The 13,824-nt window shown below is 48.8% G+C and overlaps 1 protein-coding gene and 1 long non-coding RNA gene across 19 annotated transcripts in view; both read left to right on the forward strand.

The window, feature by feature from the left end:
- The first annotated feature begins 201 nt into the window (after window positions 1–201).
- On the forward strand, window positions 202–1,052 carry LOC128329701 (uncharacterized). The gene is made up of 3 exons (XR_008309763.1): window positions 202–327; window positions 461–577; window positions 860–1,052. It is a non-coding gene; the product is annotated as an uncharacterized LOC128329701 (long non-coding RNA).
- A 5,397-nt stretch (window positions 1,053–6,449) lies between these two features.
- Window positions 6,450–13,824, forward strand: part of BCL11B (BCL11 transcription factor B) — a 196,143-nt gene continuing 188,768 nt past the window's right edge. For 5 of the 18 annotated variants that reach the window (XM_053261170.1, XM_053261244.1, XM_053261180.1 and 2 more), the window contains exon 1: window positions 6,450–8,196. In XM_053261170.1, coding sequence (XP_053117145.1) covers window positions 8,139–8,196 — 58 coding nt within the window. In that variant the 5' untranslated portion in view covers window positions 6,450–8,138. The other 13 variants (XM_053261139.1, XM_053261155.1, XM_053261146.1 and 10 more) reach the window with 10 other exon arrangements.

The following is a 13,824-nucleotide window of genomic DNA, read 5'->3' on the forward strand; positions in this document are numbered from 1 at the left end:
GGGAGAGGAAACAAACACAGACCGCTGCTCTGTTTGGTATATGCGCGGTAATGCATGGTGTCGTTTCCCCATCTCCACGCAAGGTGGAGCGACTCCCGTCAACTCGGGCGCAATCTAGAGTCTCGCCTCCCCCCCTCCCCCCCCCCCGCCTCTGCTTCAACGCGTAAAAGAGACAGTGAAGACGAGAGTAGGAACCGCAGGCAAGCTCGATCACGCAAGACGCTGGGGAGGGTTGCACCAAGAGAGTGAGCGATTAGAGAGAGAGAGAGAGACCCTCCCCAAGCCACGTGCAGCTACATCTCCCTAGGCATGCATATTTACTCAGAAGTGAGTCGCCCTCAATTCAAGGCGACAAAATAGACTATCAGCCAAAAGAATGTGTATTTTTTCTATTCCACCCCCCCGAAAAAGTCCCCCGAAAAAAAGTTCTGTTTCCCTGGAATTTTATTTTTATTTTTAGGGTGCGTGTGTGTTATTTGCAGTCCTTTCAAGTTGACAGTTTGTTTCATGGCATGGAAGAAAAGGTGAACGCGAGAAGCTCCGATGGCTGAAAGCGAGGAAAGTGGCTAACATCCAGGTTAAGTTACTCAGTAGTACTTATTCGGGAAGTAGTCGAAAGCTACTCGGGGTAATTCGGGACACTCTGGGGTAATTCCTCCTTTTTGTCAGCCAGTCTCTTTTGTTTTTAATCCAGGCAAAATGAAAATACTACAAACTTAAAAAAAAAAAAAAAACCTCACACAAGTTTGTCTGGGATTAAACCGAATCATTCATAATGAAAGCTCTTTAACAAAAGCTGTACAGAAATGACGGAGGGACTTTTTTTTTTTTTTTTTTTTGCATTGTGCTTCTCTTCCAGAGCGTTTGGCATCAGGCGATAATGTGATTGGTTAATATCTTCGTGCGGCGACGGGGCTCGTCTGAAAGGTTTCCTCCAAATATGTTCTGCAGCGAAGAAGTCAGAACCTGGTATAGCGTCCAATCATTTTCTAGATGGCCTTCTATTAAAGAACATTTGGCTTCATCTCTATACACACGTGCTTGAGGAAAAGTCCCATTAAACACAGGGGGACCGACCCTCTTTCCCAGGAAACCTACATAGACTCAGGCTGCAAAACTGTGGTTTGTGAATATCCTTGCTAGAAAATCCTTGCTAGAAATATGTCTGGGTCGAAAATATGCATGTCACCAGAGTTAATAAGATGGATAACAATATTTGCTCCTTTCTTTTAGATTGCTCTTATCACTGAAGAAACATTGGATATGACCCGAGACTTTGATCTATATATTCTTGGTATCAAAGAACTTGGTTTTTTGTTTTGTTTTAAAATTGCAAAATTAATCTCTCCTTCGCCATACTCTTTCTCCTAACTGCCATGGTTAAAAGAACATTTTCCCCGTGTCTGTGTGCAGGCTTCCTGCTCAGTTGCTACCGACGTTTACACAGATGTCCGTCCCATTAAATTCCATGAGATTTACTTCCAAGCAAGCATACTTAAGCTTGCAACCATAGGGCTCAGTCCCGCGAAAATTAACCCCGACAGACACATCTCATCCTATGACTTTCGTTGGAGATTGCTGACTAAAGCTGCGCGTTTCCTGGGAGTAAGCCCCACTGAATTCAATGGGACTTACTCCCGAGTAAACACACATAGACCCCGGCTGTGATGTTTAATGAACCGCGTCCGTAGCATCATGCATTGCTTCAAGGAAGACCTTTTGGGGGGTCTTTTTTTTTTAATGCCACTGCAAGACGGAAGTTAATCGATAGCCTTTAAAAGTTCAGGAAAGATGTCTGCTTGGTGATGTCTCTTCCAACTAGCTGATAGAAGCACGTGACCCATGCCTGTCACCCGAACATGCAAATGACAGACCTCCCGGGCTTTGATGCAACCAAAAAGGAAGGGGGGGGGGGTGAGAGAGAAGAGATGGAGACAAAGCAATAATAACAACACTAATACTTAAAAACAACACCAACAACGGTGAGCCCCAAATCGGCCTAAGTGCCTGCAACCGGCCTGCTTGGGGAGGTGTGGGGCGCGGGGAGGTGGGGGAGAGTAGGGCGAGGTTTTCTCCCGCAGCCTTCCGAGAGCAAGCTCAGTCTCCCTTGTTTGTCTGCTGTCACCGATTGTGGCTGGGATATCGACAGAGTGGGAAAGCAAAACAGTGGGCCAGCTGCAGATGGAGGCGGGGTCGAGGGAGAGGTCAAGGTTAGCAAGAGACTGCTATTGATCTGACTTTGAACGCGAGACAAGGAGCGCGAGGAGACTAAAGGGGGAGCTGTGAGACAAGACATTAACAGCTTTCGCTGTGCTAATGATCACAAGTGCCAGACGGGAGAGAAAGAAGAGACTAAGAAATCACTTTGGAATTTCCCCCCTCCCTCCCCTATTGGAGTGTATTGGAGGAGGAGGAGGAGGAGGAGGAGGAAGAGGAGGAGGAGGAGGGCAGTCTTAACAAAAAGAACCCCTTCTGTTCCAGACTATCCTTCCCTTGATCTCCCAGGGAGGAGGCAGTATCCACCCCAGTAAAGGGAGCCCGTATGGCCAGTCATGTATTTGTCCTTATCTTGGGTTTGGATGCCCACTGCAAGACGGTAGTTTATCAGCAGAGGATGGCCAATTACTCCCTGATAAGGTGTATGCAATGCAATATATGCGGATCCCCCACCCACCCACCCTTTCTTCTTTCCTGAAAAAGGCTCGACAAAGTCATTCAAGGTGGACTCGGGCCACTTCAGTTCTCTGTCTGGTATGAAAAAGCGCACAGGTCACCCCGTGGGAAAGGTCCGCGGAGCTCTCCCGAATAGGTTCCGGGGTGGAGATTCTCCCCACCCCCAATCATTGGAGGAGTTCCCCCTCATTTTGCTGAACTCTCTCCCCGCCAAACTTAATGACCCATATTTCCCTCCACAAAAGTATTTCCTTCTCCCCATAAGTGAAGCGTTGCTTCTCAGTCTTTCCTTTTTTGTCTCTGCACCCCTGCGCCTTCCCCACCACTTCAGAATTTAGGACGTATTCACAAGACCGCACCTTTCTTATGTTCCAACGAAGTTATAAAATCACACGATCTGGTTCTGTATCTATAATCGGTATGGATTCTCACTCTGTCTATAAAAAGATCCTTTGTGCTAATAATGAATCGCCATCACCTCACACGGTCCTATACATGCTTTCCCCGAGGCACGTCCCACGGATTTCAGGGAAACTCTCCCAAGTAACTGCATAGAATTGCACATTTAGGCGGAATAAAATCGACATTTAACCTAAATCAATGTATGTTTGATTGTGGCAAATCTACCTTCGAACTCTACTTGTTTTAAGTACAACAGGGCGTTTGAAAAGAGCAGCTAATCTGGTTGAATCTGGGGCTAGGTATTAATTCCAACAGGTATGCACATTTATTCGGAAGTGAATTCCACTTAACTCAATGGGGCTGATTCCCAGAGAAATGTGTGGTTTTCAGCCTTAGAGATGTGTAACAATTCAGAAAGGAAGACAAACAGGAGGAAAAAAGAAAGCAATTTTTATCTGAATGGAGTGAAGGAGAAACAAATCTGAGGGAGTTTGGGGGGAAAGCCTCCCTGACAGTGGTTCACACGTGGAATTCAAACCCGAGAGTTTTGCACGAGGTTTTGTTTTCTGAACCAGTGCTTGTCTCCGCATCTTTTCTGACACATCCAGCTCCTTCTTGAAAGGCTACCTTGACCCCAGTGGCATCCATCATATTGACACCAGGTGGGGCTGGCGCATTTCAAGCGTAGACGGTAGGAAAGAGAACGTGAGAGGGAGGACCTAGGATCTGGGAGAAAGAGGAATCAGTCTGAAAAAAAGATCCCAGCAAGGGGACAAATGGCCGTCAACCCTTTCTCTGCCCACATACAAAACCGGCTGCGGGTCCTTTAAGACCTCCCTCCTCCTCCTCTTTTTGTTGTTGTTGTTGTCACGCTAAGATTGTTTGAACAACTTTTTGCAGCAGCGCGTGCGTGTCTCAAAGAACTCTCGGGCTTTCTCTGTGCAAAAGCGGGGCTCCTAGCGGGATGCTAATTTTCTTTGCAGGAACCTGAACGCTCCAGCAGATCTGTAAATGCGGGGAATAGGAATGGGAAGCAGTTTAAGAACCGCTCTTAAACGATCGCTTTCGCTTTGGAAAGTGGAAGCCCAGGGTTGGGCCAGATCATCCGGGCCGTTTAGCCCAAAGGACGTCCACCAAACCTGGCTCCCAGAGCGCCCCGCCCCATTTCTTCTGCGGGAGTTGTCTCGACTGTCCTGGAGGACCCGGCCCAAGAAGTGGACACAAGCAAATGGGCGCGGCCTTGAATAATAATAATAATAATAATAATAATAATAATAATAATAATAGGAGGAGGGGGGGACAAATTGGATTGATGATGCGGAGTCGGGGTTGCGGGTAGGTTCTGGGCGATGAAGGAGGAAGCTGGTTTGCAGAGTAAAGAATCTGCTCAAATTAGGAAGGGTGAACAGAAGAGTTGGGCTTCTCAAGGCCACCACCTTCTCAAGGCCACCCAAGTCCCCAGCATGGGACTTGGAGGCTGGATCTGGCGAAAAACTAAGCTCTTTTATGATCCTTGGATTATTACACTCGGAGAGGTATGATGTGATGAACCCCAGCCTTAGCTGCTCAGTTAGTGGAGGTCCAACACCTCAGTTCCCATCATTCCCTGCCTCAGCCATTATGGCTGGGGAAGAAGGGAATTGTAGTCCAACAACATAAGGGACCCAAGGTTGGGAACGCTCTTGGTCTTTTCTCTCCGTGTTCCAGACGGGCAAATTTGAGTGCGTCCGTGTGGGAGAGAGAAGATCGGAATGATGAAATTGGAAGGGATAATTTGTCCAGTGTGGTCAAATTTTTGGTGTGGTCCAGACAGTACCCATATGCATAGATAGCCCCCCTCACAAGGGAGACCACCCGCCATCTCCAGTTCCGTCCAGTTCAGCAAGTCACCCAAACCAGGCCAGAGCGTGCTACAAGTGGCGGCGCAGGCGCACTGCTGAAACTTCAAGCACGGGCGAAAGGAAACGGGTTCCAAGTGAAGAGCGAGGCGGCGTCTCATTTAGCAGCAGGGCTGATGAGAAAAGAGGAGTCCAGCTACAGGGAAGGAGGCTTGAGTATCTGCTCCACTCAAAAGCATTGATTTTGGACTCATTCTTCAGACTTCTGAACCCTCTTATTACTCACAGGTGTTTAAAGGGAAGATTCTCCTCCTACATCCTTTCAGCCTACGCTTTGGGTAAAACGGGGAGTCTGAAACAAAGGGGTCACAAGTGAGGATTCAGTTCCTCAGTGAAGCAGAGTGTGATTTGTTTCCCCATTGAAGGTTGCCATGAAAATTGCATTTTTCAGACAGTTTGCTGGGTAATAGCCGCCCCCAGCTGCACAAGCAATTCACTCCCAGGTGGCTGTGTTTTTAGAAGAGCCACCTCGTCCCAGAGTTGCAACTCAGGATCACTTGCAATGTGGTTGTGGATGCCTGGCGCACATTCTTCCGATCGCAGCTGTTTGGCGGCAGAGGCGGCACCGATGGAGCCCTGCCCTGGAGTAGGCCAAGTGGAGTCAGTAGGACTTATCCAGAGGGGAAACACCTTATTGCCTTTAGGATGTCTGGTCCTGGTTTTTTTAAGGCCAAGTACTCAGAAACTACTTACTGCAGATTAATAATGCCCCCCTTCCCCGTGTTTCAACCATCCTTTTGATGATCAGAGCAGTTATCCCAAAGAATGGATTTTCCCTCCCCATCACTTTTTCACGCGTATGAGTAGCGTTGATGATTCCAGCAAGCATTAATGTTTAGGGATGCCTAATGATTATTGTAAGTTATTAAATCCGAAGGGGAAAAGGGGTGATCTTACAAGGCACCTATTTCATGAATCCCGACATTAGAAGTTGATTCAGACAGACTTAAGGGGTCTCTCTGTGCTCCAGAACGGAAGGCGTTTAGAGCCACACAGCGTACCCCAAAGGTGGCCAGGGCAGAGCAAGAAACATGTGTGTTTCCAAAAGCCCCATAGAAGCCAGCGGCCGTCACTTATTAGCAACCACCCTATAGGATTGCGTGGGGCACACGGGGTTGGGGGTGGGGGGAAGGGAGAAGAACCATTGCGATCCACTTCTTGGGCGATTCCTCTTGGGTTTGGACATGATCGCCCGGCTTCTTCAGGTCAAAGCTAGTTTGCAGCACACTGCACGATTCCAAGGGATTTCATAGGTATCCTCCGTATCCACACAAGGTGGCTGGGCGCGTGTGTGAGAGGGAGAGAGAGAGAGTACGCGTGTCTCTTTGTGGCTCCCTCTGCAATCGCAATTCAGATTGAGAGAGTGACTGAGTAAGGGGGGGGGGGGAGAGACAGAGAAATCTCTCTTCCCCCGCGCAGATATTTGTGTTATTGTAGAAACTGTTGGAAATGCACTAGTAGGAAGGTGTTCGTTGCCGAGTGGGGCCGCCGCCGGTGCCGCCTGCCTGCCTGCGTCTGTGCAGGGGAGAGCGCGCGCGAGCGGGAGCGCTCTGAGTTAAAGGGGGAAAGCGAATGGATCTCAAGCCAAGCCAAGATCCAGCCGCCGGGCAGATCTCGGAGCAGGTGGATCGAGCGAGAACAGGATGGACCTCGCGTCTCCTGGGCGCCCACCTCGGGCCCCCCTGGCTGAGCCGGTCATGCCCACCCCCTCCCTTCCTTTCCGGCGGCGGCGGCGCCAGCCTGCTGGGCTTCACCAACCCCCTTACCTGCTCCCCCTTTCCCCCGGGAGATGTCCGTCCCATTTGGGCCTCTTGCCAGTGGGCGGAGGAGGGAGGAGGAGGGGTGCCGGGGGTCTTGATCCCAGCCCCTCTCCTCCAACCCCCCCCCGCCCTCTTCTTCTCCTCGCCCTGACCTGGGATGGGTTAGGAGACTTTCTCTCCCCCTTTCCCGACTGCTTCTCTCCCTTTCCCCTCCTTTTTCTTTCCTAATTCTGGTGAATTTCCTTTTGGCTGGCGCTCAGCGGAAGGCAGCCGAGGCGAAGCAATGGGAGCCGCGCGTGTGCTGGGAGTGTGTTGGAGGGTGGTTTTTTTCCCTCTCCTTCCCCCTTCCCCTCTCTCCCCCTTCTCCTTCTTCTTCTTGTTCTCTTGCAGGGTACAATGTTAAAAAGCCACCGCTAGTCGCCCCCAGTGCTCCTACTCTCTAGGTCTTTTTTGTCTCTAGTGCAGATTAAACGTCACGTCCGCACTTGAACTTGAATTTTATCCCATTGTACGGAGGCAGCCCCAGCCATAGAGAGACAGAGCGCTCCCAGGGAACCAGGACTCCGCCATCTTCACATTGCAATATATCTCCTAGTAATAGCCAGCACTAACCCAGAAGCACTGGGGGGCTTCCTTCCTAGCAAGACCCTGTGCCAAGCGAGGGGGGGAGGGAAGCCAGTGGCAAAGTGGTGCGAGCAAAGCAAAAACAACAACAAAAAGCAAACCAACCCAGTGGCACTTGAACTGGCAAAGAGGAGACACAGTTTGGGCTACCCCTAAAAAAAAAAAAAAAAAAATTCTAATCAACCCAGCAAGGGCAATTTTTGTTCCCTGCATTTTTCTCTGCGTGTGGGCAAATCCCATTTTTTTGTCTACTTTTGTGCGAGCGCGTGTGTATATAATCCAATTTTTATTTCATTTTTTTTTTAAACAAACCTTTCGGGTGGAAGAAGTGCACTTTGCTTTTTTTCCTTCTTCTCTTTCTTCTGTTTCCCCCCCTCCCTCTTTTGCTAAGCACTCTGGAAAAATAAAAGTGTCAGTGCTCCGTGGGGGGGAAACCATCCTTCTCTCCTGAAGTTCAAGAACAGATCTGGAAGCGGTGGAAAGAAAAGGGGGGAAAAAGACAGTTGTCTTCTGAAAAGAATATCAGCCTCCCCCCTCCTTTGATGATGCTTTTTTAATTGAAGGCAGAATCTCATCTTGAGTGCGCCAAGGGGGGAAAAAGAGTTTTTCCTCCTTTAAAAAAAAACTTTCTTAATTTTTAAAAGAAGAGATCCGTCAAGAAGAAAATAAAAGAAGAGGAGGAAGAAGAAGAAGAGGAAGAAGATCGCTCCCCCCCCTCCTCCAACCCAGCCCCCCTAACAAGTCCAGCTCTCCAGGCGATGACCGTGTAAATGCCGGGGCAATGTCCCGTCGCAAGCAGGGGAACCCGCAGCACCTATCACAAAGGGAAATTATCACGCGTAAGTTGCAACTCGCAAGCAGCCGGATCGGAGAGCCAAGTGTGGGGAGAAGTGGAGTGGATGCGCTGGGGCGGGGGTCGGAGAGGGAACCTGGGGTGCGTTTGTGTGTATCTGTGTGCTGTTGTGTGATACTGACCGGGAATGATCGGGGCCGGAGTGGGGGGGGGTGTCAAGAAATGAAGCCAAGGGTCCTGAAGTGTTAGGAAGACGGGAGGGTGGAGGTGATGTGTGCCTGGCCGGCTGGAGGGCGGACGGGCGGGGGGGAGTAGTGGGGAGAAGAAAGCAAACTTTGCTGTGAATTTGCAAGTAGCGCGGGGGTAACGGAGGGGGCTGCGAAGTCGGCGGAGAGGGAGCGAGTGTGGGGCTGGCGGCAAAGAGGGGGCTCCGCAGCGGGGACTGGGAGGGAGGGAGGGAAGGAGACCGGCTGGTCCAAAGTTGGCGAGCACATGAGAGCGGCGGCGGTGGCGGCGGCAGCAGCAGCCGGGAAAGAAAGGTGGCTGGAGGGGGGACGCTTAATGGGAACCACATGGAGAGGACGCCTGGGCCAGGGATGGAGTGGCGAGGCCGGAGAGGCGGAGGGGGCGCGGGGCGCGCGTGGAAGGCGAGCTGGCTGGCGGGGGGAGCCGGGGCTGCTCTCACTCTGCCCCCCGCCCCAGGTCGGGCAAGCCAAGCTCGGCGGCGGGGAGAGGAGCAGCAGCAGCAGCCCTGCGGTATTCTCTGCCTGGCGGTGCACAGGTAGCCGGACGGGCTGGAGCCTGGCTTGCTTCAGCGGTCCGGGTGGCGTGCCCTGCTGCCCTGCCCAGGGAGTGGGGTGGCGGCTGGCTTTGTATATCGATTCGCCGCCTGGGCGTGTTTGTGTGCCCACCAGCCGGCTTTCTCCCAAACCGAGGGATAGGTGGGGGTGGGAGGGGGGGAGTGTGTGGAGTCGCGGGGGCCCCCCGAAATATTGCAAAGGAAGGTGGCACCATTTTGCAGAGCAGGGGAGAGAGGGAGCGGGCGCGCAGCTTGCCCAGCCGCCGAGTCCTGCAAAAGGCGCCACTTTTGCAAGAGCAGGGTGGCGGCGGCGGTGGGATCCGATCGTCGCCCCAATAGCTCCCAAACGGCCTGGGCGGCGGTGGACGAGGGGAGCTCGGGCCAGGTCCTTGCCCAAGATCCCGAGGGTGGGGTGGGGGTGGGGATCCCGCCTAGGAGCTGCAGAAGAGTCAGTTTGCACGAGTTGCAGCTGCTCTTTTGAGGCGGGGTGGAGGAAAAACCCCTCTTGCCAGCAAACCCCTCTTGCAAACACACTGCAGCCCTTTATTTCACTTTTGGGGTTGCCATCGCCCACAACCTTGAAATGCAATAGAAACCCGGCTCTTCTAAGGTGCCTGGCAAGCTGCAGCCAGTATTGCTATTTGGCATGGCTTTTTTTTTTTTTTTTTGCGTGTGCTCGCTTGGCCAGCATTTTGGAGGCCAAGTGCAATAAAAGGAAAGGAAAGGAAAAGAAAGGAAATAAACCTGGAGTGAGCTGGTTCCGGGCGGGGGGTGGCGGAGAAGGAGAGGGGAAAAAGAAAAAGAAAAAAACGGAGGAGGGAGAGAAATTGAGAGAGGCAGAGAGAAAAGGGGAGAAAAGCAGCAGAAGAAATCGCAGCCCAAACAAACCGGAGCACACGCCAAAAAGAACAGCTCCGTCGCTAGCTTCGCTTTTTGCAAAGCAGCCGTTGCGCGTGTGGACCTAGGCAAGCGGGCGGGGGGGGGAGGCAGTGGTGGGGGGAGAGAAGGGAGACGAATCGGAGAGGCCGTTAAAAAAAAGAAGAAGATAGAATAGAATATTTATGTTATATTTTAAAAAAATTTAAATAAATAAATATCTCTCCACGTCTCCCCTCCCCCCCGAAAACCCAAGACTAGCAGCCATCTGCCAGCAGCATTTGGTGACAGCGCTCTTTCTCTCTCTCTCTCTCCTGCCTTCTTTGTTACAGCTGATAAAAATGTTGCTTGTAGGAATACATCGGAATTATCTCGATTGGCGAAACGCGGTCGCCTTACGCGGGATGGCGTCTTGGCTCGCGAATTTCCTCCCCCGCCACCCAACACCCGCTCCTTTGACGATGATTTTCCCCCCTTCCCCCTTATTCACTTTTCGCACCCCCTTTTATTAAGCGGCGGCGGCGGCAATGGAGATGCGTTGGGTATGGGCCTTTTCATTTATTTTGAGGGCGATCTCGCAACCGGGGAGTTGGACGGTGCTGCACCCAATAAAGTGGATTTCAAAACAAAACAAAACACAGCTCATAACACCGTTTGGGTGAAGTGCATTTTTTTTCCTTTTTCATCTCTCTCTCCTCCCTCTCTTTGATTAGAAAAACCCCGCCGGTTTGTAAATTACCTTTCACTTTGGGGGAGGGAAGGGGGAAGGTGTCGAGAGACCTTTATTGTAAAGGTAGCCTACTTAAAGAGAAGTCTCGATTCTTTGTCATGTAACTCTTGCCTCTGTTTTCTGCATGGCTTGTCTCTTAAAAATGGGCGGGGGTTAGGAAGAAAGCTCAGGAAAGCAATACTGTAGTAATGACCACAGAAGAAACCTGCTTGCAGATTTTGTCTCAGAGAATCTTTAGGGATTGGGGTAATTGAGTGTGGGGTGTGTGTGTGTGTATGAAAACAATCTCTTCTGCGAAGATTAAAAGTAAATGATTAGGGATGGGTACTGGTTGCGATGGGAAGATAGTTCAAGGATCTGTATGTACAGTATGGTGACTGAAGGAAGGCTTAGCTGGGCACCAAGAGGAAACTGTATGCCGGCCAGCCACCCCTGCCCTGCCCAGTTCCTGCATCCAACCTTCCATCCAAGGGGCCAGGGTGGCTTCTTGAATTGTGCAGGCAGATAATATCCAGAGAGGTGATGAGCACAAATGTATTTGTGTGTGTGGATCAGGAGGTGACGGGAGGGGGTGTGTGGGTGGGAGATAAAATGCAATCCATGTTTGAACTACAAAGTTCTGGAGAGCTGGCTTTCACCAGACAGGCGTATAGAGCAGTTGGATCAGTTTCCAGGAAGGAGTTATACATTATTAAAGAGAAGCCTGTTTAAAAAAGGAAGGAAGGAATCCCGAGAAGTTTGATGAGCACAGACAAGAAGGACCAGACAAATATACCAAGATGGAACACTCTCCCCCCCTCCCCTGAATGAATCTGGTGTTGTTTCCTGGGATCTACAGCTATTTGATGGTGCACTGTTGACCACTAGAGTGGCATTGCATTTCAGGCTACACGGCTGGGGTGGTGGTGGTTGCAGTGTAGGGAAGGGAATACGTTTCTTTCTAACCCTCTTCATTGGGTTTTAAAAGAACCAAACATATTTGCCCCTATGATTGCTGGAAAAAAGCCTGCAATCCCAAATGGCAAAGAAGCATTGCTTGTGTGTGATATATACTGTGTGTGTAGTCTGATCCTATGCATGTTTACTCACAGGTAAGTTCCACTGAGTTCAGTGGGGCTTACTTCCAAGTAAGTATGCAAGAGAACAATCTAGATCCAGTTCAGATCAATAAAGGGTTTTGTTATCGCCTTTACTACCATGGTGGTTTAAAAAAAAATTTTTTTTAGATAGGTCTTGTATTCCTGCGACTTCCATAATCTTCCCAAATGTCTCCTGCCGTGTTTGTGATACGTGAAGAGCTGATGAATGAACAAATTTGGGTTTGCCTTGAGATGATGGCTCACTTTGAAAATAAGGCATTACATAACATTTAGAAAGTGAAAATGAGACTTCTGTGCAAAAGCCCAGACAGATGTTCTAGGACCTTTCTGTATCAACGCTGGCTGGATATCTACAACTGTTTTTCTAGTCTTTGCTTTTTCAACAGTGAGCTTTGAGCAGTAGTTTTGCAGTTTAGGCATGGAAGGATAAATTAGAATAGAATCAAAATAACTTTCTTCTAACAGCAAAGCGACCTTCATTCATAAAACAAGGTTGAGCCCACCTGGCGAAACTTCTTCAATAATGCCTGAGAAAAAAACAGCAGACATTGCTAGGTGCATTTATATGAATATGAATGATTTCTTGAGTCTCTCTTCAACAGGTGACTTGCAAGCTTTCTGAGCTGATCTTGATGATTTGTATCATGTACACATGATCTCAATAGAGATAAGACACCTTTTAAAAATGAATTTTCAGATTTCTAGATTTCTTGTAGTAAAATATGTTGTCCTTCAAAGGCAATCAAGGAAATGAACAGACATAGTCAAATACTACCTAGACAAGTAACTGAAGAATCAGCTAGGAAGGCATTTGCAGAGACGGTCGAATGTTTCAGTGTACCTGTGGATTGCACACATGCAACAGATTCCCAGCAAGTGTGCCAGACAGTTAGAAATGACTTTTGAAAAGATGGTGTTGCTTCTTATTTGCAAGTGTTCTTCATCTGATTGGGTTGTGCATGCTACATTTTACTTAAAATTGCAGCATTTAATATCACTCCTGGTTTTTAAATATTGACACCCCCCCCTTTTTTGGACACTTCCTAGGGTTCTGTCCACTCTTCTAATGCTTTCTTTGAGGAGTTTGACTTGCTCAGGATAAGATACAGCTTTGTGAATGGATGATAGAATATGAAACAGCTTTGCTTTTCGTTGGTAGGTAAACACAGGAGAATATTTTGTCACGTATACTGAAGCATTTTAGAAAGCATGGCTAAAATGTTTGTTTTGTTTGCTGTGTGATTGTGTTTTTTGTGTGTACATAGTCCTCGTCTGCCATTAAATGTACTATGGTGTGTGTTGAACAAAGGTCTGTTTTGCAGTGCACAGAACAAGAATGATGACCTGAATAAATGTGGTTCAGGTGAAGGAGGCCAAATTGTCATTGTCACTGACTCCAGTTGACACCTAATTCTTCCTCCCTTATCAGAACTAAATGTGCTTGGAAGTTGATCCATTAGTTTAAAAAATCTTGCACAAGGCTTTACTTTCCCTTTTTACATTTCCTATCTAGATTGCCCTGCACCCTCGTGTTTGTTGATACAGAATACTTTCCAAAATAAACTTTGCTAGCTTTCAGCTCAATTTGTGTCTTGAGATGCTCATTGGCGTCTCTTGGCGGCTAGGGGGCGCTCATAGCCTGTCTCTTGGAAGACTCAGGTTCCCAGCACCCATGGAGGCGAGGCAATAATAGGTAGAGGCGAGTCAGTTTCTATTGCTGCAAAAATGTTTTAGGTGTAAAGTTGTGGTATTGATTTTCATGCCGAGATCTATATGGTACAAGATGAGAGAGATTGCAAGTTAGATAAATCTATTTTCTAAGCAAATTATGACTGATTAAGCAGCTCCAGCAAGATAGATGCCTTTAATTAAAATTAGTTTTTAACGGTGTCTTTTACTGACAACAGCTTATCTTTGCTTTCTCGGTTCTGAGATTAACTAAGAGCAAAGAGTGGGCTCGTGCATAAGTATAAAGATGTATATGCAATACAGTGGTGAATTTGCCTTCTGTGTAAGTTTAGATTTGTGCACCCTGAGCCTGAAAGATTTGCTACAGTTGAATACATAAATGCAATAATTATGGACAGTAATAAAGAGCGAGCCAAGCCAAATCCTTAAAAAAACATGGACTACCAGGGTGTGAACATGCATGTATACCGTTTTCCCCTG

The sequence above is a fragment of the Hemicordylus capensis genome, chromosome 1 (genome assembly GCF_027244095.1).
Source record: "Hemicordylus capensis ecotype Gifberg chromosome 1, rHemCap1.1.pri, whole genome shotgun sequence".
NCBI classification, from domain to species: Eukaryota; Metazoa; Chordata; class Lepidosauria; order Squamata; family Cordylidae; genus Hemicordylus; species Hemicordylus capensis.